Source organism: Pituophis catenifer, unplaced genomic scaffold (assembly GCF_029215685.1).
Source record: "Pituophis catenifer annectens isolate HBS135680 unplaced genomic scaffold, rPitCat1.0.hap2 SCAF_8, whole genome shotgun sequence".
NCBI lineage: Eukaryota > Metazoa > Chordata > Lepidosauria > Squamata > Colubridae > Pituophis > Pituophis catenifer.
Genome location: NW_027256888.1, coordinates 55,373,896 through 55,399,799, shown reverse-complemented (window position 1 = coordinate 55,399,799; position 25,904 = coordinate 55,373,896). Strand labels below are relative to the sequence as shown.

General features: G+C 34.9%; 1 protein-coding gene across 1 annotated transcript in view; it reads left to right on the top strand.

Moving 5' to 3' along the window:
* The window catches only part of IQCM (IQ motif containing M), a 116,486-nt gene that overhangs the window by 78,454 nt on the left and 12,128 nt on the right, over positions 1-25,904 (top strand). Inside the window, exon 10 of the mRNA XM_070949001.1 lies at positions 17,331-17,489. Coding sequence (XP_070805102.1) covers positions 17,331-17,489 — 159 coding nt within the window. The remainder of the gene's footprint in view (positions 1-17,330; positions 17,490-25,904) is intronic.

Sequence of the window (25,904 nt, the reverse complement as noted above, 5' to 3'; positions counted from 1 at the left end):
GGCAGGGGGTTGGACTATAAGACTTCCAAGGTCCCTCCCAATCTTATTGTTTTATGTTTTAAAATGGCGCCAATAACTTAAAGTATATGGAAAGAAAAACTTCAGGAACACCTTAAGCAGCAGTTAGCTGGGGAACTGGGCTTTTAGAGGGAAATCAGAAAAAGGACTTTGGAAGATGTAATGGCAGACAGAAGACAGTTCTGTGAAAGAGAGTGAACCTCTGTAGCAGAATGAAGAGCAAGGAAGTAGACTGACTTTTCAGTAATTCGTCTCCAAATGTGAATTTAAAACAATCCACAAGTGTTCCAGATCAGTGGTAGGATTCAAAAAATTTTACTACTGGTTCTGTGGGCATGGCTTGGTGGGTGTGGCTTGGTGGTCATGGCAGTGGAAGGATATTGTAAAATCTCCATTCCTTCCCCACTCCACGGGAAGGTTACTGCAAAATCCCTGTTTCCTCTCGATCAGCTGGGATTCGGGAGGTAGAGAATAGGTGGTGGCGGGGCCAGTTAGAGGAGGTATTTACCAGTTCTCCAAACTACTCAAAATTTCCACTACCGGTTCTCCGGAACTGGTCAAAACCTGCTGAACAGCACCTCTGTTCCAGACGGCTGCTCCTTTTGAACATAATATAAGATATTAATCTCTGACAGGTTTATTGCTCTGCGAGATGAAGGAATAGCTATCTTGATCAAATCATAGTTTGTGCCTTTGAAAGGATATTACATCTGTATACTTCTTTTTCTAATTACTTTCAGAAATTGCTTGTTAATGGTGTTTTAGTTATTAGAAATCTTTGTATACAGTGACAGTAACATATGAGAATTTATCTTCTCTTCAATCCTTAGCAAAAGAAAGTTTTAACTATGAATTTAAAAGCTTACTTTTTAATAGACAGCTAAAGGGTGATTAAAACTGATTTTAGGAAGTTATAAATGGACTAAGGGTTCAAATAAATTTGAAATAAGATTTCAATAAAATAAAAAAGTTATAAAAAATCTTTTCCATGGGAAAATTCTTCTGATTTTTTTAAAAAAACATGGTAAGATTTTAAAAAGCAGACATGATAGGGAACTAAAGATTAGAATTAAAGGAGAAAAACATATAAACCTGACTTACAAGTACAAGAAAAAGCAAAATATTCTAATATTGGACATATTGAAAGATTTTTTGAAACATGGACTCAGAAATGAATAGTGTCAACAGAGATATCTTCCACTATTTGGATACTATGTCTAAAAGATGTTATGTTTCTCCTGACAAGATTGAGCATGAATTAAATGTGGATTTACAGATGTATAAAATGAAACAACAATGATTTGGGAAAAGATGTTAAATGACATATAAAAGAAATTGACTGAGGTATTTTAAAATGTTGAGGAATCTCATGACAGGGAACAAAGAAAAATAAAAGAAATCAAGATTTACAATATTACTTGAATGGACTAAAAATTAAGTTGTGGGAAGAAAAAAGAAGGAATATAAACTACTGGTAGGTTTATTTGATCAAGGTTAAAATAGATATGGTGTTATTTCTGGTAACTCGTAATTGACTTTTTTGGATGCTGATAAGACAATGCTTTATGGATTTGTTTATAGATAAGAAATGGGATATGGGAAGAAATAATTTGTTATATTTTAAGAGAACATGATAGTTACTAATATTTTTATACTTGGAAGAAGTATAAAAGATCGGATATCACTTCTTGATAATTTTTTTCTTTTTCTTTACTATAATCTTTTCTATTTTTTTCTTTTTTTCTTTTTGGTTCTTCTTTTATGTACCTTCTATTCTTTCTTTTTATTCTTCTTTCTTTGTATTATTTTATATAGTTGTTAGAGTTTGTATTAGTTTTTATCATTGTAATTATCATCTTTATCAATTTACTCTAAAAAAATAAAATCAGACAAAGGACTGTAAGTTTGTCTATTTTAGTTTGTTTAGTTCATTTAGTTATTTGACTCAGTCAGGTTGACTCAGCCTTCCATCCTTACGAGGTCGGTAAAATGAGGACCCAGATTGTTGGGGGCAATATGCTGACTCTGTAAACCACTTTACAGAGAGGACTGTAAAACACTGTGAAGTGGTATATAAAGTCTAAGTGCTAATGCTATTTACTCTCAAAACCAGTTTAAGGAACAGTGACATGTATAACAGTGATCAAGTATAATTCTTCTTGAGGTATTTTTACCAAAACTTGTGGTAGAGTTGGAAGAGACTTTAACTTTAGATTGTACTCCTTCATAAAGCTTGCTGTTTAACCTTACTTTACTATCTCCAGGTACCTTACACTGTATTGTTTTTGCACCATGTTGCATCAGCCCTGGATCTGACAAATCTCCAGCTTTTTTTTATTCATGAAAGCTGTATCAGTTTATTTCTGACTCTGCTCTGTTTTATTGGAAACTACAGTTAATGCTAATATTTTGTTAGAGCTTGTGAATGATCCATTTTCATCTTGGCTTCTGAACAAAAGCCAACTATCAGTGCCATCTGTTATCTGGGTTCAGCATTTTGTTCGTGGAACTTATTTATGTACAATACTTTTAAACTTGTTCCTTACCCTTCCTCAATAACCCAGTTTCCCAGTAACATGCAGTCTTAGTCACAACTATTCCACAGCATTCAGGTATAAACTTGAAAACATGTTACTATTTCACCTTTGTAAGTCACAGGGACTTTTTAATGAGACAGAGAAATGGTTTGGCACCCAGAAAGTTTTTGGCAGATTTCAGTGGTTTGGCTACATTTTTTTTTTAAATTGATCTTCTCTCATAACCATTCACACTTTTTCCCCCTTTGCAAGTAATGTATGAAATGTTAATGAATACATTGTTTGGGAGAATGTGGAAGAGAAGAGATTAAGGGATTTGTGCAGTGGTGGGTTTCAAATTTTTTTTCTACCGGTTCTGTAGGTGTAGCTTGGTGGGTGTGGCATGGCTTGGCGGGCATAGGCTTGGTGGGCGTGGCAGGGGAAGGATATTGTAAAATCTCCATTCCCTCCACACTCCAGGGAAAGGATACTGTAAAATCTCCATTCCCTCCCCACTCCAGAGAAAGGTTACTGCAAAATCCCCATTTCCTCCTGATCAGCTGGGACTTTGGAGGCAGAGAATAGATGGGGGAGGGGCCAGTCAGAGGTGGTATTTACCAGTTCTCTGAACTACTCAAAATTTCCACTACCGGTTCTCCAGAACTGGTCAGAACCTGCTGAAACCCACCTCTGGATTTGTATAATTCCAAGATCATTGGTCCTGTTCTATTGATCAGTAGAAGGGACAGAGGGCTAGCACTGATTGACTTAAAGTATTCTCTTTGTTTAAGGCTGACAGAAGTAATGGAACTGTTTCAGACTTATTTATGAGAGATTGCAGCCTAATCAACTGCTCAAAACTGATAGAATAAAGATTATGATATATTACATACTGTGAATATTACATTGACCAGTGTCTAACTAAAATTAATATTGTATCTGGGACAATAAACTGAAAACAGAGTAGGATCCAATTTATTATGGGCAAATTTAATACTATGGTAGAATGGAAATCTCTGATGTATTGGTTATTTGTGCTTACCTTTATGTAGAATAGATTGCAAGGTTAAACAATTTAATTCAGTTTGAAGGACAATTTTATATAAATATATTACTGTCTATTGATAATGATTTCACAATTCCCAAGGGGTGCGTATATGGAATTTGCAAGCTAATCAAATAGGTCTTTTCATTTAGTGTAACTCAGAGAGGTCCAAAAGAAAAGCAACCTTGAAACCTGCTTATATTCAATTCAAAGTCATTTTAGCTACCTAGTAGAGTCAAGGCAATGAGTCAGAAGTTTTCTGAAAGAGGGTAAGAACTGAAACAGTTGGATAATTGAATGGATGGTTGGAGACAAAGGTTAAGGCAGCTTGAATTCTATTTTCTCTGCTGGTAGGAAGTCTACTTAGGCTGGGGATAGTTTGTATGTCACAAATTATGGAAACTGTAGAATGGCATATTAAAAATAATTGACAAAGTTAGTTCCTTTGGGGCCTGGAATATCTGTTCATCTCTGAGTTTAGGCAGGAATTAATTCAAAAGATTTTTCCAACTAACTGTCCATCAGTTGTGGTCTTGGTTAGAAATCCTAGTTCAGGAATTAGGTATATATTGGTTTGTCAGACATACACTAAAATCTATATCACTTTCATTTACACTAAAAATTATTAATAATAATGAAAAACATGTTAGGTTTTCAAACAGAATGACATTTATTGTCCCTTGTTTCAAATGGTCATAGACATCTAGATGTGTGCTGGGATGAATCTTAGGGACCGATAAACCCTGATTGCATCTCATAGCTTATATATGAAACAATCCAAAATGCATTATCCCAGCTGCCCAGCTCTATAGAACACATATGGATAAGGGTATAAATTACAGCACTCCACCACCCCACCCATCCCACTTGATCATGCTCTGCCAATGCTTGATTAAACATGAACCATTAAATATAGCAATAGTTATAATCATCATGAAAATTGCTCTTTCTCATGAATAGAATGCACCGAGCAAAGAAAGTAATGAAAGATGATATTTTTCTATCTAGGTAATCGCCTTCTTTTTATAAGAAAGAGGAAACACAGAAGTGAAGATATATTTTAAAGCTGCAAGTTTAGAATTCTTCATTAATCCTTAAGAATTATGAGATCACTTAAAGAATAAAAAAATGAAAAGATATATTAAATATAATAGAGAATATAATTCTTTAGCAAAGAAAGGCAGTTTATCTAGGATATTATCTGGAAACTAATTCTACATATATTTTACCATGACTTAAGAGATAATAACAATATACATTTCCTAGATAGCTTAGCTACCATTAAAGATCAATATAATTTTATATGTTAAAATTTCCAGAATAGCAGAAGGAATTATTAGTAATTAAATTAATGTAAGATTTTACCTTCCCATCTAATGTTTTTGTGGACAGTTGCTAAATACGAAACTTATAAACCACCCAGAGTTGTGTCTAGATGAGAGAGAGAGCATAGAAATCTAATGAATGAATGAATGAATGGGTAAATAAATACATACATCTTATAGTAAAATGAAAATCAAAAGAAGATAAAGTGGTACTAATTTATATGAAGTTGCACAGAGCGAACTTGAGAAATTTTAATTAATGCAGATGATTGGAGATCCTTTTAAAAATACCCATATAGGCATGGAGACAATTTGGAAATAAATTAGTATGTGTATCAGAAATGGAAAACTGAAACATTCTCCATTGCTATGTGGACTGGGACTTTCCCAAACCACAGGCACTAATTAAAATAATAAATGTATTTTATTTGGTAACATGTGCTTTGATTCTGAACTAGTCCCACTTCATTTCCATTGAAGTTCAGTTTTCATCTAAAACTGAACAGCTAAATTCAGTTTTCACCCAAAGCAAAACTAATTTAACTTGTATCCAGCCCGCTGGTCCATATTATGGCAAAAGGCTATTGATACCACACTGCTAATCTGGTTTGAATGTTCAATGAAGTGTTCTTATCACTATATTTGTCTGGTAATATTGTGGCTATGCATGTGGAAACATGGGATAAATGTCTAAAGCTCTTCTCCTTCAAGTCCATTTGATGGGTAAGGGTAAAATTTCCCTTTCCTTTCTGTACCTTACTGGTGGGTAATTAACATTTCTGTTCAGTTCTAATTATAGTTCTTGTATCTCAGTCATTATGTTAATAGTCTTATTCTGTAGTATGTGAGATTGCATTCATTATCACTGGTGAGTTAAACCTTTATTAAAGAAGAATTCCCTCAGGTCTCATTCTGAAGTTAAGTAATTATTCATTTGGTTTTATCCTTGCAATTAGTTCTATGCTGTAGAGCTGATTATTGAGCTTCTACCTCCACCATGCCCCCCACCCCCGCCCTGAACAAAATTAACCCACCCTGGTAAAAAAATGCCTTTAACGTATCCCAGTGTGTTCAGAAATACATTATTATGTAATGAAATAAGGAATTGCAACGCACTAGTTCCCAGCACAAGCACAAGCAAGTGTTCTAGCTGTGTGTGTGAATTGGATGGAAGGGAATTAGGACTCCTAATAAAGGAGTCAGATACAGACTGTATGGGTCAGTTTCTTAAGCTGCTCCTCAAAATGATCTCACTAGGTTTATGAGACATGGGACAGAGAAGCATAAGGTAGGATAAAGGTTGGTAACTTTAGGATTTCTTTGCCACGATGTAACCGTAAGTCAGACAAAGAAAATGTGAAGGTGTGTATGTGACCTTGATAGGATAGGATAGAATAGAATAGAATTTTTATTGGCCAAGTGTGATTGGACACACAAGGAATTTGTCTTGGTGCTAGCTTGGAACTGGCTAATATTTGAATGAGAGTTCCCCAAGAAGCACTAAGGATATAATTTACTACAGAACAAAAAGACCAAAAAAAGAGAGAACACCCTGGAAAAAAACAAACCATTTCTGGGTTGTTGCAAGGACAATCAGTTTGTTTTTATAGTCACTAGGAGCCGAACAAGTTTTTACTTATTTTCCTTAGATCCTTATATTTTCTCTGCTCCTTTCCTCTAGATATATGAAACTTTCCAATTGCTTTATTTTATTTTTAAATTGTTTTGTGAAAATATTATATTACAGTGTACTTACAATTATTCATTTGTAATCACTGAAAGAGGGTGTTATAGCTCAATAAAACTCAAACATGAAGAACACTTTATTTATTTATGAATTATTTTAATCTACACAGTCTCTCTTTCTTGTTTCCAAAATAATTATGTTTTAACAAAGAAAATGGAATGATTCTTTCCATTCATAAATGATGAAAAACTAAAGTAAGTAGATAAATCTCCACATGTCATCCTTAGTGAAGCGTCTGCATTTCCTGTGTTGGATGAGGAGAGCACATCTTTCTCCTTCTGTCCTGGCCACTTTTTACAGAGGTATGATTGAGAGCCTTTTAATAAACTGCACCACTGTTTGGTTTGGTGGCAGCAGTGCCTGAGATAGAAAGTCCATACAGAGAGTGGTAAGGGCAGCCGAGAAGATTATAGGAAGTTTTCTTCCTTTTATTCAGGATACTGCTTATAAGTGCTATGTGCTTAGAGCTCAAAGCATTGTCAGAGGTCCCACACACTCACTTCACTTGTGTTGCTCCCCTCTGGAAGGAGGTTTCAAAGTATTTCTAGCAGGACTACCAGATTCTGTAACAGCTTTGTTCCCTATGCCATCCGTCTGGTAAACTCACAAGATTCATTTTTCTCACCATGTACATGTATATATCTGAATTAGACTGTGTTGTTTCTCTTGTCATATAATATATGTGTGTGGGTGTATGTATGTATGTATGTATGTGTACATACATACATACATACCAGTTAAAAGGAAGAAACAGCTGCGATCACACATTGCTCCTTGAAGCATGAAGCCGAAAACACCAGCCTGAAGATGACGAATGAGACTTCGTCGAAACATCGCCAAGACACTTCCAATTTTACATGGGAGAAAACCCGAATAACCAAAGACCTACATACAAACACCCGCGAAAACCTCAGAAAACACACACACACACACACACACACACACACACACACACACATAGTTAGTTAGTTAGTTAGTTAGTTAATTAGTCATGTTTATGTAGTGTATATTGGAGGTAGTGACCCTTCGAGAACTGATGCAATAAAATTTCATTTTAATGTATGCAGATTAGTGTACATTCAAAGTGACAATGAAGTTATCTAAATAAAAATACAAATAGCAAAAATAAAGTAAGTAGATGACTTTGTGTACATTGGTGAACTCTTTATTAAAAAAGGGGAAATGAACGGACAAGTTTTAAGACAAGGGACTGCAATTAAAAAGATAGTGGGGAATATATGGTCAGTTGTGAGGAATGTTTGTTTAAAGAAATAAAAAAAGGTTGCATTTAGGAGTGTGCTTTTGCCCAAGAGAATCTATGGAAGCCGAGTGAGTCAGGAGAAATTTAAGTGAGTTCTATGCAGTAGGAATGGATGGTTCACTAGAAAAGTATTAGGTAGTTTGGTCATGTAGAAATAATTCATGAGGATCGACCCACAAAACAAATATATAAAGAAGAATAACTGGTCTGAGGGGAAGGGAAAGATAAAGAAGAGAAGATTTAATGGAGTTGATGAGAACCTCAAAGGAAAAAAGATAAAAAATATAAAGAACAAAACAGTGAAAAAATAGGGGTGGTACATGGATGTGATGGAAGCAAAGTCATTTACAAACATAGAAAGGTATAGTCAATACTGTTAGTATAAACTGGATTTAGCTACAGTATATATAATTTTCTTCTTCTGATTTCATGACTTTAATTTCTTTAGCTTTTACCATTCCTGGCTTAGCACACTCCAAAGGAGAACACAGTGATGTATGTCTGTAGGTATGCAGAGTTATTTATACGAGAATCCTTTTGTTTTAAAGTCAGAAAACATGTGTGCTTATATGCCTTTATGAGTAAAATATTGCTACACCGAACATGACCTATATTTAAAATTTATATTATTTCATATTATTTAGTGAACAAATATATTTTAAATATGTCAAACAGACTTGTAACCTAAGTATTTTTAATAATATTTCATATACTATTAAATAATAGTGTTCAATAGTGTTCATAATAGTGTTCAATATAGCTACTTTTGAAAAGCTAAGAAATAGTCCTGCCAATAATAATACATTTGGATACATAAATAAATCTGCACAGAATGAATTACAAAGTGAATGTGGCTCCATGATGTATTTTTCTATTTCATGAGAAAACAGGTTTGCTTAGTTATTATTTATAAAGTGATTTGGAACAATGCTATGCTTTGGTGCCAAGTACTTTGTAAAAAGTTACCATTGTAATGAATTTAGATTATGTATTGTGACATGTCTACCAACTGTTAAAAATTTCCTGAGATGCCCTGTTTCACAGAGCAAACTATTCACCTCAGAGGTGAAATTAAACTTTCTTTGAACTGCTTATTCTTTTTTTTTTTTAATTTGATTTATATGCCGCCCTTCTCCGGAGACTCAGGGTGGCTTATAATGCGTTAAGCAATAGCCTTCATACTTTTGTATATTTTTACAAAGTCAACTTATTGCCCCCACAAACTGGGTCCTCAATTTACCTACCTTAGAAAGGATGGAAGGCTGAGTCAACCTTGAACCTGGTGAGATTCAAACTTACTAATTGCAGACAGCTGGAGTTAAATTACAATGCATTAGTCTGCTGAGCTATCCAGGCTATTCTTGTTATTCTTAATCTTCTTTTATCTTGTTCTAGGCTTATCTATTTTATGCCTGTTTGATTAACAGAGAATTGTCTCCCTTCTATTGCTAAAGGTCTAATTTTTCCTATGGCAAGTTAAGACCACATTGTTGATGTCAATTGTTTCCTATCTGAAATTTTGGGCTGCTATTCTCTTTGCTTTTGTAGAGCAAAACAGATATTTGTTAGTGGTCTTTGCTTTCATTGGTAAAGGTCTGGTACAAAACGAAAGAACTTTATAACTGGGTGACAATAAAGGTATTTTTTGCCTAAAGGTCTGTGTTTGTGTGTCTGTGTATATGCCTTGTGCCTTGCAGAGTCTAATGAGAGTCATTTCTGAATAGGCATCTGAGAAGAATGTTTTTCATGTTGTTTATTTCTGAATGGGTGTGAAAGAAAAAGAAATGTGTCCTTGCTAATTTTCAAAAGATCTCCTTGGCCATATCAATATTGGAATGTATTTTTCAAAGCTGGTCCCAGAATTGGGCTGTAAAAGTTTACCTTCTGAAAAACATAAAACATTATTTGGAGTCTTCTTTGGCTGCAACTATCCAGAAGTTATTTGTGCCTGGATATGGTGTGGAGTAGTACCCAGTAATAAAAAAAACGTATTGACAAAATTATAGAATCCTGACTCTATTTCTGAATCTGAACTGTAGGCAGAACATTTACTCCATATTTATTTTATCAATGAAAATATCAGGTGTTTCAATCTGATCAGGTATATCAGCTTGCACCAGTATTTTTATGTTTTGCTGATTAGGATTATGTAAAATAACCACATTGTGGTTATAGGGCCAAAACCTATAACAAAACAGATTCCACTGAATTTATGAATAAAGAAAGTAGAGAGTTTGATGTAAATTAGGGCCAGTAGCCTTTCTGGATGAATGTAACACTTCTGTTTTTAGTAAATATGTCTGCATTCCTAACTAGGAGGCTTTAACTTAAGAAAGTTATGAATGAATGAAAGGACCAGACAATTTTGAAACATTAAGACTTTTCCTATAAGATTTGGGAAATAAGTATACAAAAAAAAAAAAAAAAACACCTTCTCAATTAAAATAAATATAAATCATAAAGTCTTGAATTTCTGTTATGACTTAAGACAGATTAATTTTTGGTTTTGGTGAGCAAAACCAAAATGACAGAAAATGGTATGTGAAATACTATTACATTTTTAAAGAATTAGGTTAGAAAACAGCAGCTACAATGTCTGTTTCTATAGATAGATTATTTTGGAAAGTTGTTATGAAGAAGTGACAGATGTGAGAGAGTACCTTGGAAATTCTGCAGGATAAAAATCTGAAAAAAAAACCCACCTTCATGGGATGCAGAAATAGTAGAAAATAAAGAAATGGTTGAAATATGAGAAAATAAAACAAATCTGGATTATATGACAGACAAAATGCAAATGGATAAAGTAAGTCATGGCTGGGGAATTCTGGGAGTTGAAGTCCACATATCTTCAAATTCCCAAGGCTGAGAAACACTGAGCTAAGTGAATGACCTGAATAATGATTCCTTACTGGATTTACAAAATAAAGATTTGCTAAAGCCTTGAAGATGGGAAAAAGAAAATTTGAAGAGAGATTAATTCCTATTACATCAGAATGAATTAAAGACTAAGACTATTAGAAGGAAAAGAAAGGAATACAAACTTATTTTATTTGAACAAGATTGAAACAAGAGACATTTATATAAATCTCTGGGACCCCTTTACTGACTTTTTGCTGACCCAGGATTGAAATATTAATGATTTATGGATTTGCGTATGAATAAAGGATGGGTAATGGGAATAAAAAATACTTGCATGTAACCTTATTGGAGTTTGTGAATAATTATTAAATTTGTTGGTGTTTTTGATACAGATTGTATCTTCCTTAAATATTTCTTTTCTTTTTTCTTTTTTTCTTTTTTTCTTTTTTTCTATTTTTTCTATTTTTTTCTATTTTTAAAAAACTATTTTGTAATTCTATTTTCTTTATTCTTCTTTTCCTCCTGACTTTAATTTAAATTATCTATTATTAAAATTTTCAGTAAACTACAAATGTTTATTAGATGAATATTTTAACACTTGGAAAATCAATATATTTTCTGGTGTGCCAAAACAACAACAACCCCATAATTGTTTTCTAGAATCCTTTGGGACTAAATTATTGTTTTTGTTCTCATGGCAGTATTGGATTTTGAAAATACTTGTTTTTCCTATAAATGAATGAAAAAAAAAACAATTTAAGTGAATATGTGATTGGTTATCTTTAAAGTAGACATACCGGTATATTTCAAAAATGCCTTATGAAAAATGTAGTACTGCAAATATTTTAATTTATAGCCCTCCATGTGCTAGTTTATAATTGTTAAAATTTTGTACTACAGCCTATGTTGGCTAGAGCTAAGAGAAATTCAACAGCATCTTAACCTTTAATATTACGCATCTATTAAAGTAAGCAAAAATCTTTAGCAATGTTTATAATAATTTTCTCTTGTTTCATTTTATAATACAATTTTTGTATTTTAATTCTTTTATTTTAATAAAGCAATGTAAGTTGTTTTGAGTCCTGTTGGAATAGAGTGCCTCACCCCTTGTTGGCTCCTGGTGATTACTTGGTCGGTTGGTAAGTAGTTGGGTTTTTTCCCCTTCTATTCAACTGTGTCTAAAGTTTGGAGACTGCTTGGACTAATCCCTGCAGTTTTCTTGATGAGATTTCTGTAAGTGTTTGCCATTGTCTCCCTCCTAGTGTTGAGAGAAAATGACTAGCCCAAGGGTACTCAATTGGCTTTGAGCCTCAGGTGGGAGTAGGACTTACAGATTCCAGGTTTCTATCCAATGTTTTAACTACTGTACTAAATTGACTTTCTAGAGAAGAAGTCTATGCATGTAGATATATGGGCTCCTATGTATTTGAATAGGACAATGATATTATTAGCAAAATCGCTTATCTCTAGAAACTACTCCTGCTTTTTAGAAATATCTCTTAAATACTTAGGGGTGGCTTGCTTCCAAGTCTAGAGGAGAATAAGATACTGTATGCAAATCCATAATAATTAAGTGTTGTATATTTAAATGTCTCTTAATGGGGGGAACTCACATAAAATTTACATTAAATTATTTTCAAGCATTTGCAACAGTACTCAGTGACTTTATTATGCTATGGTGAAATTTTACAAATGGTTTCTTATTAAAAGATTCTCATATTTGCCTTCTGTCTGTGACTGAATCTCTTTCCTTCTCTTACTAATCTTTTGCACAATGGGAAGTCTAATTAATAATGTGAGCCACAGCTTTCAGAGAAATGAGACCATCAATTTAATGTCATTCACCTTTTGTTGCAGACAAATTGTTTATTAATCTTTTGCAAATTCTGCTCACATTTTAATAAAATACTATAGTTTGGAGAAAAATTCTGTTTGATCATAGAGACCAGGAATACTGTTTTGCACATAGTACAAACATGAACATTTAAATACTGTTATTTTACTTATTTAGTTGTATCCAACCTTTATTATTTTTACAAATAATTCAAGGCAGCAAGCATATCCGGCACACCTTCCTCCTCCTATTTTTTCATAACAACAATCCTGTGAGGTTGGTTGGGCTAAGAGTGTTTGGCCCAAAGTCACCTTGCTGGCTTTAATGGCTAAGGTGGGATTCAACTAACAGTCTCCTGCTGTCTAGCCTGGTGCCTTAACCACTTGACCAAATTGACTCAGTTAGCAATATCAATTAATAGTAATATTAATTCTGTGCGAAGAAGGCACAGAAGAGGCTGTGAGAATGCTCAGGAAGATAAATCTATCTCAGCATCTACTTCTGTCCTAGTATCGCAGCACCATTGAGAGTGTCCTGACATATGGCATTCTTGCATGGTATGGGAGCAGCTCTGAAGCAGACAAAAAGGCTCTACAGAGAATCATTAAAACTGCCCAGAATATCATCGGGCTTCAGCTACCAGCCCTGGATGACATCTTCGAATCTCGCTGTTTGACGAAGTTGCATAACATTTTCAGAGACTCTTCCCATCCTGCTTACAATCTTTTTGGATCTGCCTTCTGGCAGAAGATACAGAACAATTAAAACTCATGGTCTAAGGAAAGCTTCCCTAAGATCCAGAGCAACTGATAGTCATCTCTATATGATTGAAAAGGATGCTGTACATCACATTTCTAGCTGTAGAATCATGCAAATTGTAATTTTGTTTTATGATTTTCTGTCAAGGAAAAAAAATATACACTTTTTATCATTTGTTAGCACCTACTTGAAAGCCAATTTGGTGTAGAGGTTAAGGCATCAGACTGGAAACTGGGAGAGCTTGAGTTCTAGTTCTACCATAGTCACAAAGCGTGTTACGTGACCTCGGGCCAGTCACTTTCTCTGAGCCTTAGAAAGGAAGCAATGGCAAACCACTTCTGAAAAAAACTTACCAAGAAAATTGCAGGGACTTGTCTAGGTAGTGTTCAAAATTCAGACCCAATTGAATGGAAGAAAAAACCCAATTACTTAGCCAGCCAACCATTTGCCATTTTAATTATTTATTTATTAGAGTTTTAGGACAGCAAGTGTAGTGTATTTGTTGAAGAAATGCTAAGAAAACAACAATGGAGTTAACTCAACTTTTATTCAGGAGCTCAATATTTTTATACTGCCCATTAAAGAATGCATGCCTTCTTTGATTAAATTGATTGAATTCTCACTTGAAGATTGAATTATTTTGTATAAGTGAGCATCATGCCAAAACTTCCTGCAGTATTTCTACAGTATGGTTATAAATGAAAATGGAAAACATGTTTTGCTGAGATTGGAATAGAACAACTCCAACTAAAACACGCCATCTAAACTTTCTGCATGGTTTGTGTCCTGATGTAATGAAACAGTTTAAGGATTCTATTTGCTGTTGAAACAAAACACATTTCAAGTATTTTAGTTATATGAAACAATACACCATAGTATGAAACTTTTGCTCTTTTGTTTTTCATACAAATACTACAAGAATAAATGGGGCGATAAATAAAACCACCCAACCATATCATTTACATAAAACCACCCAGCGATATCATTTAAAAGCATTTCTGAAAGAATAGAATTAAAACAAATTTAACAAGAACATTTGCCTTTCTTGCTAGAGAATCAATCTTCACTTTGTTAAATAAAGCCCTTTAGGCTATAAGGAAACTAATATATTATCTACATCATTTACCTACTTTAGAACATTTGGCAGTTAAAAAATTATTAATGCTATACCCAATGTGGTGCTTACATTTTTGCTTTATAATTACAATATATTAGCAAAAACCTGTTCTACAACCAGTAGAACAGTAAAATATATTCAGAAAGCTCAAAAGAGGGCGAGAACAATCTCACATAGCCTTATACATAGCAACATGCTTAGCCATCAGCATACATATAACTATACACACAGCAGAAGTTAAAGAAAACAAAAACTTAGCAGCACAGGAGGACAAGAGGCAATGCAGAATCTTCAGTTTTGGCATTTTATAACACTGTTTAGAAATTCAGCATAGTAATAAGCACAGAAAAGTATAACAAAGCTCAAAACAACTAAATTAACATGGTATTAATTTCTGCTTTTACACAGGCTCAACAGCATTAGCAACATTTTTTCTGTGAAACCCAGTAGAAATTGTAACCACCCACTAACATGACCTTCCTATAGTAAAGACTTAAAAAAATAAAAGCAATAACTTGCCAAGTAGTTTGGCAGGAATGCAATTTACAAGCAATCTTCTGCATGGCCATGTGCTTAACTGCTGTTTTTTCTCAACACTCCATCACCCATAGCAGCAGGGATATAACTAGTTCTTGCCACTATGCTGGTTAGTTTAGAAAAAGGTGGAAGAAAAGCAATTCAGTCATAAGTCCCAATACAACATCCAATTAAATAGTAGGCATAGTTGGAGCATACATCTGACACCACTCAAAGCACTAAATTTTGTTTTAATCCCAGGACAAGCTTCTTGAAACGTGAATGCCTAAAAAATGAAATGTTTTGAATGTTACAAACTTACATTATATTCAGTGGTAGGTTTCAAAATTTTTTACTACTTTTTCTGTGGGTGTGGCTTGGTAGACGTGGCTTGGTGGGCATGGCAGGGGAAGGATACTGTAAAATCTCCATTTCCACCCCACTCTAGGGAAAGGTTACTGCAAAATCCCATTTCTTCCCGATCAGCTGGGACTTTGGAGGCAGAGAATAGATGGGGGTGGGGCCGGTCAGAATTTTTACTACCGGTTCTCTGAAAATTTCCGCTACTGGTTCTCCAGAACTGGTCAGAACCTGCTGAAACCCACCTCTAATTACATTAAGCCTACTGAATAAAACAGTATAAATATTCATAATATTTTAGTATATTGTAAGCAGATTGGGTTTTTTTTAAGTGTCTTTTTTTCATATTTGAAGGCTTTCTAATTTTCTGCTCCTACTTTTTTTTGCCAGTTTTTTTCTTTTATTTTGATACTATCCATGAACATGCATTAATGCAGTAACTGTAATCATATCCTCCTGGTCAAAGCTTCAGTCCAAGTTGCAGTATGTGAAATGGCACTCCATAAACAGTTAATAGGATCTGGGAAGTGTTGTTAGCTCTTGCATAATGTGTTCACATATTGCAATCCCATCCTTTCCCTTCTGTTACAGAACCATAACGGGACTGTATTTTGGCAGAAGAAAGGTGCTATATTCTCCAAACTAGCAGTTCTAACTTATTTTATTTGTTTTTCCTAATTACAAACCTTTGCTGACATGCCTTGAAATTACTTTTTAAACAATTTCACCTTTCAGCTGCTAGTCTTGACCTTATGAATCTTCATTAATGTGCTTATAGATATATTTCTATATAAGAAGACTTTATAATTAAACAACAGATGCTTCATTAATTTAGGAATAAAGGCAGTGTATGTTGCTTTCCCTTTTCTTAGAATATGGATACAGTAGTTTTCACTTTGATGAATGAATTGCTGTGTTTATTACTAATGAACTGGACTGTTCAATAAAAATGATATGATAAAAATATATGACATTCACTTATTTCATATTGAAGAAAATAAATCCCATCACTAAAATGGTTTCTCTGGTAATATTTTCAGAGCTTATATATTTAGGAGTTATTGACATTCATTTAATTAGTTCAGACCAGAACTTTTGGCTAAAATGTAACTTCATTTATTTCAGCCTCCCTCAAAACCGGACCAGAATAGCAATCTGTTCCCACTTGATAGTTTAAGATAAGAATTAGGGTTCAGTATAACTAGAGTACTTAGCTTGTCAAATTTGGATTCTTAAAATATATATGCTAAACTAAAGTTTACATGTGATATTTTGTACAAACTCATACATACACACACGATAGATAGATAGATAGATAGATAGATAGATAGATAGATAGATAGATGATAGATAGATAGATAGATAGATAGATAGATAGATAGATAGATAGAGATATATATTAAATAAGCGTCTATGATTACAGAATAATATTTTCAGAACCAAATTCTGGTAAAAAATTACAGTTACAAACTGTTTCCACCCAGTTTACCATAGTTTTAATCAGAAGGTGGAACACTTCTGAGTGCCATGCATCATAAAACATGATTAGGAAAAAAAATGGTTGGAAATTACTGAGGGGCAAATATTAAAAGAAACATGATGGTTGTAAAGATTACATGATAAACTGCAGTACGGCTAGCAATCATGTATTTCTCCTCCACATCTGACTTCTCTGATTAATGTAATAAACATATACTGTACATTCAGTGTCTCATATGAAAACCTGGCAACAACTTGTTCTCTTATTTTCCAGAATCTAGTATCAGTTTAATGCTGTCACTGATGAATTGGAAAATCTTGTACTATGTACTGTAGCTATGTGAGATCTCATTAAAGTGCTTATTCTCCATCCTATCTCTCTTTTAACTAATGACAGTTCCATGTCTTATGGCAATGAATTCCGTAAATAAATAAAATGAAATACCATTGAAATTGTTGTTTATCGTAAAAAATAATGTTGTTTTTTTTTTCAGATTCTGGTGTAAGAAACATAAGCCTTAATAAGAATCAAGTAGTCGAAATTGCATTCATGTTGTATCCCCCTGTTGGTCTCAAATTGATAACAGCAGCGGCTCCTCGGTCAACCTGGGTGAAACCAATTGTTGATGGAGAAGATTCTTACATGTATCTAGGTAAACATTTCAAAATAGATTCCTTTTGTAGGAGTGTTACTAACTCAATTTTCTACAACTGTCATTTATCATCATAAATCTGTTATTTACTTTTGAAAATGGAAATGGAGCATTTGATTAGATCTCTCAGGTGCCACATCACCAACCTCTTGACTAACCATGGTTTTGATACATTGTCCTCAGTAAATAATTCAAATGTCTTCAGTGTGGTAATATATTTGCATGTTTAAATCTTGCCGAGAACATTTTAAGCCAATAATTGCTCAGGCTGAGCCAATACGCAGGTTACTTTTCATACTATATTTAAAATTTTAGCAGTTACCAAGAAAATAATCAGATGCAGAGCATTCTACTTTCCATAGAGTTCTCACTGGAATCCTTGTGATGAAATTTTAGCCTACTGTCTAATTAATACTATTAATCAGTGCTTTTAAATGTTGGACTAGGTATTTCCAGTATGGACTATACAAAGGAAAGTCTGGCAGCTAGTTGAATAAGCAAGCTAATCATGGTTTTTGTTTCAAACTGGACAATTACTGAGTTAATTTCCCCCAGAGCTTTGAGAATTAAATCATCATATTTTCACATTCATAAAAATAAAAATATATTTTATGTAGCACATACATTTATCCAGATCTATATGATCTATATGATCTGTACACATTTTCATTGAAAATGAAAAGCCTAAAATGGTTAGGACTACAAAGCAAATATCCTGAAGGTGTCATTTTGTAAGATATGTTGAAGGCATTGAATGATAGTGAGGACAGTTGGTGTTGCCTGCTTGTCAATTGTATCCAAAGGTTTTCCACTTGGTTTCGCTACATGAAATTTCTCCAATGGATAACTAAATGTTTATAAAGAAAGACTGAATTTGAGGGGGAGGGGGTACAATTCAAAATCTAAACAAGGGATAGAAAATGGGTTCCCCAAATATGTCAGTCAAGAGTTTTGAAAAATATGCAGTGGTACTACCTATACAAAATTGCATGATTGAAAGAGACCTATCTGCCCTAAGAGGTGGAGAAAAAAACAGCATTTGAAAGTCAAGATATTTCAGATATATCAATTCAGACTTTGCAGAAATTGGTATTTAATGATGTGAATATGTCTACATATTTATATGTCTACATATTCATGTGAATATGACTACATATTCATAAGCAATAATTCAATCATTGTAAGATATGGAAAATAAATTTCCATTGTAAATTTTAATGTATAAGTAGATCAGCTGAAAGTTTAGTGAAAGTTTTATATAGCACAAAAACTTTGGATGAAGCTAATCTCAAACTCTGATCATCAAACTTGAGAGCAATTTCAGAAAGGTAGTTGTATTTTCCTTACTTTATGTATCTCTGTCCAGACTTACCTGCTACAAAAACTTTTTATTTCATTTTGTATCTATTTTCATGCATAAGAATGATGTGAAAATTCTTAGAGATCTCATATCAACATGGTATGTTTCTAAAATACTCTCTCTTTTTGGCCCATTCATACTCATGTCCAGATTATAATATTCATATTATAATAAAGAAATAAACTTTGCAAATGTTTGCAGGAAAAATAGAAGGAAAAAGAAATAAAAAAGATTAATTCCACAACCCTTCAATTACCTTTCCTTAATTTTCTTAGCCTTTGCTTCTGCATTTATATAATAAAAAAAAACCTAAATCGAAAGGTTGATTTGTATGAAGACAGGATTGGAAAGAAATAGAAAAATAAGTATTATTTTTGACTTTGGCTTACTAAAGTTACTGGGCTATTAAGTTGATGAATGAAATTGCATCATAATTCTTTATTAGTTCAGAAAGAGATTGGATCTGCAACTATCCTCCAGAAAGATACTTCTTTCTATTCCAGTCTTAGTCCAGGGGTGTCAAACTCGATTTCATTGACAGCTGCATCAGGGTTGTGTTTGACCTTGGGGGGCATGGCCAGCATGACATCATTTGCGTGGGGGCTGTGGTGGCCCAAGTGCTCTGCCAGTGAAATTGGGCTCCTGAGCTATGTTTTTGGCTGGGATGGCCTCCTGCAACCCTCTGTCAGAGAGAATGGAGTTTGGGAGGGCCATATGTGGCCTCCGCGAACTCCATTGTCGCTGGCAGAGGCACTGCGGGCCGATCCTTCAATGTTTCCAGGTTGATCCTGCGGGCCATATCTAAGCACCCCACAGGCCAAATCCGCCCCCTGGGCCTTGAGTCTTAGTCCAAATCTCAACAGTTCTGAAAAACAGATACTTAAATTCAGGCAACAATTTATCTACAGTACTATATCTTCAAATGCAATACACTGGGTAGTTTCTGTTTTCTGCCCCTCATGGTTGATGAGATGGTGCCAGGAGAGGTATTATGAGCCTCGATGGCGCAGTGGTTAGAGTGCAGTGCTGCAGGCTACTTCTGCTGATCGCCGGCTCCCTGCAATTTGGCAGTTCAAATCTCACCAGGCTCAAGGTTGACTCAGCCTTCCTTCCGAGGTCGGTAAAATGAGGACCCAAATTGTTGGGGGCAATATGTTGACTCTGTAAACCACTTAGAAAGGGCTATAAAGCGCTATAAAGTGGTATATAAGTCTTAAGTGCTATTTCTATTGCTATTGCTATTATTGCATTCACTTTTCTTTTTCATTCAGAAATGAGAGGTCTTTGTTGCTCTTCATCTACTCATAAATTTGGCCTAATGAACTATTACCAGCACCTTTTGTGAATAACAAGTCTGGAAGCTAATCATAGATTTTTTACGTGATTATATGAGATATATTTTTCTGCCACAATGGCTCTTCAAGTAGTTGATAGAAAGATTGTAGCAGTTGCATTTAAGTTGCATTTAATCTGTTTGTTTTTAAAGCCCTGTGAATTTTCTTATTTTCAATCTTTGTACAGATAGCCTTGAGATTTTTAAAACATGTTCTATAGTAAATATCAAAATATCAAACACATTACAGGCTTCTTTTTTTCCCCTGTCCACTTCTACATTGACTTGGACTGACTGATAAAGAAATCTTGAAGTGCTATTAAACAAAGATGAGAAGAAGGACTATGATAGCATCTGTAGAGTGGGACATGAAAACTGTCACAAAATATTTAATCCACCGAATTGCAAAAAGCACTGCCATTTTATTCACTTTCACTAAGATGCCAACAGAAAATGGACCACTGACTTTCTATTACTATATGTGACAAGAAATCATATAATATATTTCCTGCAAGTGAGTTGATAACCTGATCAGTTGATCTGTGAAGATCAAAGAGTGAATTCACAATAGTTAATGACAGGAAATGAGAGTGATAGGAAAGTATCTATATGTAAAGAAAGGAAGAAAATTTCTATACATCTCCCAAGTCAGCAGTTTCTATACACTCATGGTTTATAGGCTGAGAACCAGTGGACTCGGCTGACTTTAGAATAGCTATGCATAAGACATTATAAGTCTTGAAGAGATGTGGAGATGCTCATGCCTGTATGTTTTAAAATTGTGCTTATTTTTAATAGTATCTCTAGGCATCAGTATTACAAAGATAATAGTCAGAAGTTACTATGCTCATTTGCCTGCTTTGCTCCAGGCTCATATATTTGTTTAATGACATGATGGCTTCTAGGGGTCCTAGGGCTCCAGCAGTTGGCTGTTCTGACCTGGCTCCCAAACACGACAATCCCTCTGTAGTTAAACAAATGTTCCCTTTATTAGGAGCGCCAGCAGCTCCAGCAAAAAGTCTCTCTCTCTCTCTCTCTCTCTCTCACAGCAGGCTAACAAGTCTGTCTGGCAGGGAGATGAATAGTTGTCTGCTACACGTATTCATCTCCGCCCCCTGTCTTTTATCCCCAGAGCTAGAGTGGGGCTTCACTAGCAGTGGTGGCTCTTCTGTCCCAAGGATCAGCCCATAAGTTTCCACGGCTCTCCTCTCCTCTGCCTTCTGAGCATCCACGTGTCAGGCACTGGACTCAGCTGTTCCTCCTCTTCTTCATCAGCCACCTCCAGACCTAGGGACTGTCGACTCTCCATCTGAGGGCTGATGGACAGCCCAGGCTCTGCCTCTGTCTTTATCTCTGACAGCTCCATTCCCTCTTCCCCCTCAGAGCTTCAGGTTGTCTTGATGCTGGCCCTGACTCACATGCCTCCTCCTCATCTGATTCGGCTGCTGGAGGGGCCGGTGGCTGACAGGCCACAACATTGGCTAACTAAATATGCTCTCTGGATTTCCCAGTGCATAAAAAAACTGGGAGTTTTTACAATATAAAGATCCTGAAAATTGTGTCATTTTTGTAACAAGATGGAATGCCTCATAACACAGCATTGTGTTTTGTGTTAGGGAGGCAAGCAATCTCTTAATGGCTACAAGATGTTGAAAAGAATAGAGCTGAAGCTTTATGGGGTTTCTGTCGTGACTCAAGAAAGCCTTTGATCATTTAAAATAAATTCAAACAATTAGCGTCCTAAAAACTAGAGTGTTTTTAATGGTATTCTATAAAGCTTGTTGACATGCCAGATTAAATATCTGGGTACTCAAAGGAAGAGAAAATACATTACTTTCATAATGGATAAGCGTTTTAGGCACTTCACGTTAAACCTCACAGTGTTAAATTCAAACAAAGTTGGTTAATTTGTGAATTTGTGACTGCTTTGATTATTGATTATATAATGTACACAAAGTTCTTCTAAATGCAGGCCTATATTTTCCTCTGCTATAAGTACCAGTTTTGGAAAGGGTTTCTTGTCAGTAATTCAGATGTTTCTACTAGTTGACCCCTGTTGAGATTCTGCATCAGAAAGTGCTATTTGAATTTTTAGGATGTTACCATTTCAAATATTTAATATTATATTTTGCTTTGTGTTGAGTCAAAAATAGCAAACAGATGGCTCTCTAGATGTTGCATATCATAAGCCTCAGCACCCATTATCACTTGGCCTTGCTCGCTGGAGCTGCTAGTAGTTGAGTAACTTATGGAGAATCATAGGATTCCTCATCTTTTGGATAGAGAGAACAAACTGTTTAGCAGTAACCTAGATCTTGATAGACAACTTCAGGGGAGGTGTCTGACTGATTAGAATGGATTGTTAGCAACTCTAGGCAGTGTTACTGCTTGACATAACCTTGCTCCCCTGCATTTTTCCCCCGTTGCAAGTATATATTATATGCTGGCATTTTAATTATAAAGCACACAGAGTCAGGCAGCTTATAAATAAAATAAAATAATAAAAAATCTCAGTTTCATGATCTGTGGATGATATGCTTCTGTCTCTTGAGCAGTGTTACTGTTCATTATTTTCTCAGTATATTGTATGTCAGGATTTAGCTTTCTGAATTTTAATCTTGTTCCTATAATGCTTGCCAGTTCTGATTACTGCAATCACAGGCAAAAAATGGGTTGGAAAGGTTAGAGTACAAATCTAAACCCCTGGGCTCTGATCCATCAGATTTTGGCACAAGTTGAATAGTCAAGCTACTTGTGCCTCAGATAAATTCTAGTGGATAAGTACTTACAGTATTTCAAGAAACATTTCAAGTCATTTGCCTGATATTTTCTAAAACACTAATACTCATTTTTCAACTACTGGAAATGTTTTGCATTTGTCTCACCTTTCTAGCTTCCCCCCGCCCCGGCCCAAACTTTTACATGCTTTGAATGTTGAAATCAGCTTGTACAATAAACTCAGTAATTTCTCTAATTCATATCTGTTTACAAACATTAATTTATATGTAATGCCACCTGATGAAGCATGTCTTTTAGGGGGAAAATGTTAATTGTAAATGTATTAAATTAGATATACTCATTTTTATTTCTTCAGCAAAAAGAAATAAGAGTATGTCACTATGTTTCTAATGTATGCTATTAAGTATGTTTCCTTTTGAGAGCTCTGTCTTTTGTTCAAGACTAAATCTCCTAGAAGATAGTTATTGATGAATTTTGTCCCATAAATTGCTATGACAACCCCATAGTCTCTCTCAGTACTATTTTTCCCTACTGAATGACACTGAACTAATGGTTGCAAGGTTTGTTTCCCAGATTCAAACAGTCTGATTTGCATTGTATGTAAAAATTGAATTCTTCTATGAATCATGCACCTTGACTAGGTGATCTCACGTACAGTGCTTGTCAAAGTATTTTGCTGGGCAGCAACATGCAAGCATTGCCTTGTTGTGGGAGTACAAAGCCAAATTAGATCTTAAACAAAGTACAAAGCAATTAAAATGTCCAGTTATCAGAGAAAGATGCCTCCTTTGAAAAGTCATTTTATATATTTATTTTAATTATATAGCCATCCATTTTAAACAACCAGCATACAATATTCCGAGATATGAAAGCATTAAGCTCAGGTGTTGTTTCCAAATGATAAACTGGCTGCCAGTGATTGCATGGTTATCACTTATCACAGGCAAGCTGAGTTGAGTGCTTTTAATCGGCTTTTTGGAGTTCATGACACATTATTGAGCTTGGTGGACCTTCATCATCTGATTCATCCGGCACACTTTCTAGATCACTGCTGGCAGAGTCAGTTTAGGTGCTAGATTGCTGCCCTTGATAGTTTGGTATCTTGAGGATACAATTTGTCTGGAGCAGATTCCTTTTCATTCTTACTTGTAAGAGACTATGAAACACCAAAGATTGTTTCTTGGGAGTGATATTCATTCATATACAAAACTAGTTCAATTTTGCTTAGTTCAAAGCCTCAACAATGTTACCTAGGTGCTGTCACATACAGTAAGTGAGTGTGTGTTTGTATGTGTCTCTGTCTCCCTCCGTCCATCCATCCATCCATCCATCCATCCATCCATCCATCCATTTATATCTATCTATCTATCTATCTATCTATCTATCTATCTATCTATCTATCTATCTATCTATCTCTCAAACAGAGGTATGTATAATTGACACAGAAGAGTTGCTTAAGTTACAAATAAAAACTAGTAAATTTAGACAGAGATGCTACTGTAAATTGCAAATTAAAGAGAAGGGAAAGGTCATTTTTTAAAAAGCATTGCAACAACATTAGGAAATTCTTTTATTTGAAACTGTGTTTTGGAAATCACTGATAAGCACCAGAGGAACCATGTAATGAGGGAATGATACTGTTCTTAGCCTTTAGATTGGTTTGGGATTTTTTTTAGCTTGGAGCATAGGGAAAGTAATGGGGGGAAAAGCAAATCTAATCTCTGTAAAGCCTTGGAGAGTATGTTAATTATTACTGATTACCTTTCCATAACCAACCCATTTGAAGAATTTGCCACCTGCAATCTTGATTAAATCAAATCTTTGCAGGTGGGTTGATGGCTTAGCTTATTTTTGCTGATAGGTTTATTTTCTCCTGGAAAAAGTATTCCCAAAGATATCTTTTCTGAGGCATCCCATTTCCATTCCTAATATCATTTGCTCCCAATAGAGCTTCACAAGGAGTCAAATGAACAGTCTTTGATTTAGATGTCCAGAATGACAAGCTAAATCTTTTCCTACTGTCCCAAGGATCTCTTTCATAACTCTTCCAAGACCTCTAAATAGCACCACAGTATTATTTCTGTCATACACAGAAGAGCACTTGCACTAATGTGGTTCAGTGTCCTACCCTCAATGTTGATGGAAAAAAATTCAGCAATATTCTTTAAGTGGAACACTTCTATATTTGATAAGAGACTACCATTGAGTCAGTTACTGAAATCAACAGAGTTGACTCTAGCTGTAACACAACCAGTATACACATAAATATGCTAAAGCTTAAGGATGTCAGACGTAGCCTGAGAGGTCAGCAGAATCAATGGTAATATATTTCATCTGCCAGATCACAGCATAGGAAATCTTTTAAGTGTCTCATTATAGTGTGCCCATATAATCCATAACCTCCAAGAACAACAGTCTTCTGGATTGTCATAACATACAAACACCTACATTGGGCTCACTACTGAACATTTGCAGGTGGGTCATAGAAAATAGAAAATTAATCCTGTGATTAAAGAAACAAAAACAAAAGAGGAAGCATAAACAACTTGCAGATACATGGGAAAGAAGACAGAAAAATGGTCATGGTTGTGCTTTCATATGTCAAAGAAATGTTTTCTCCTCACTTGCCTGGAATGCAGCTCCCCTCCAGTTTAGTCTCCATTTTGAAACTGAGAGGGGTAGAATAGAATTTATCTGACTAATCTTTATCCCACGCCATTTAGTACTTTAACTACTGCTTCCAATTTTCGTCGCCACAATGTAAAAAAAGATGTTGAGACTCTAGAAAGAATGCAGAGCAACCAAGATGATTAGTGGACTGGAGGCTAAAACATATAAAGAATGGTTGATGGAACTGGGTATTTCTAGTTTAATGAAAAGAAGGACTGGGGTGATATGATAGCAGTGTTCCAATATCTAAGGGGTTGCCACAAAGAAGAGGCAATCAACCTATTCTCACTTGAAGGCAGGACAAGAAGCAATG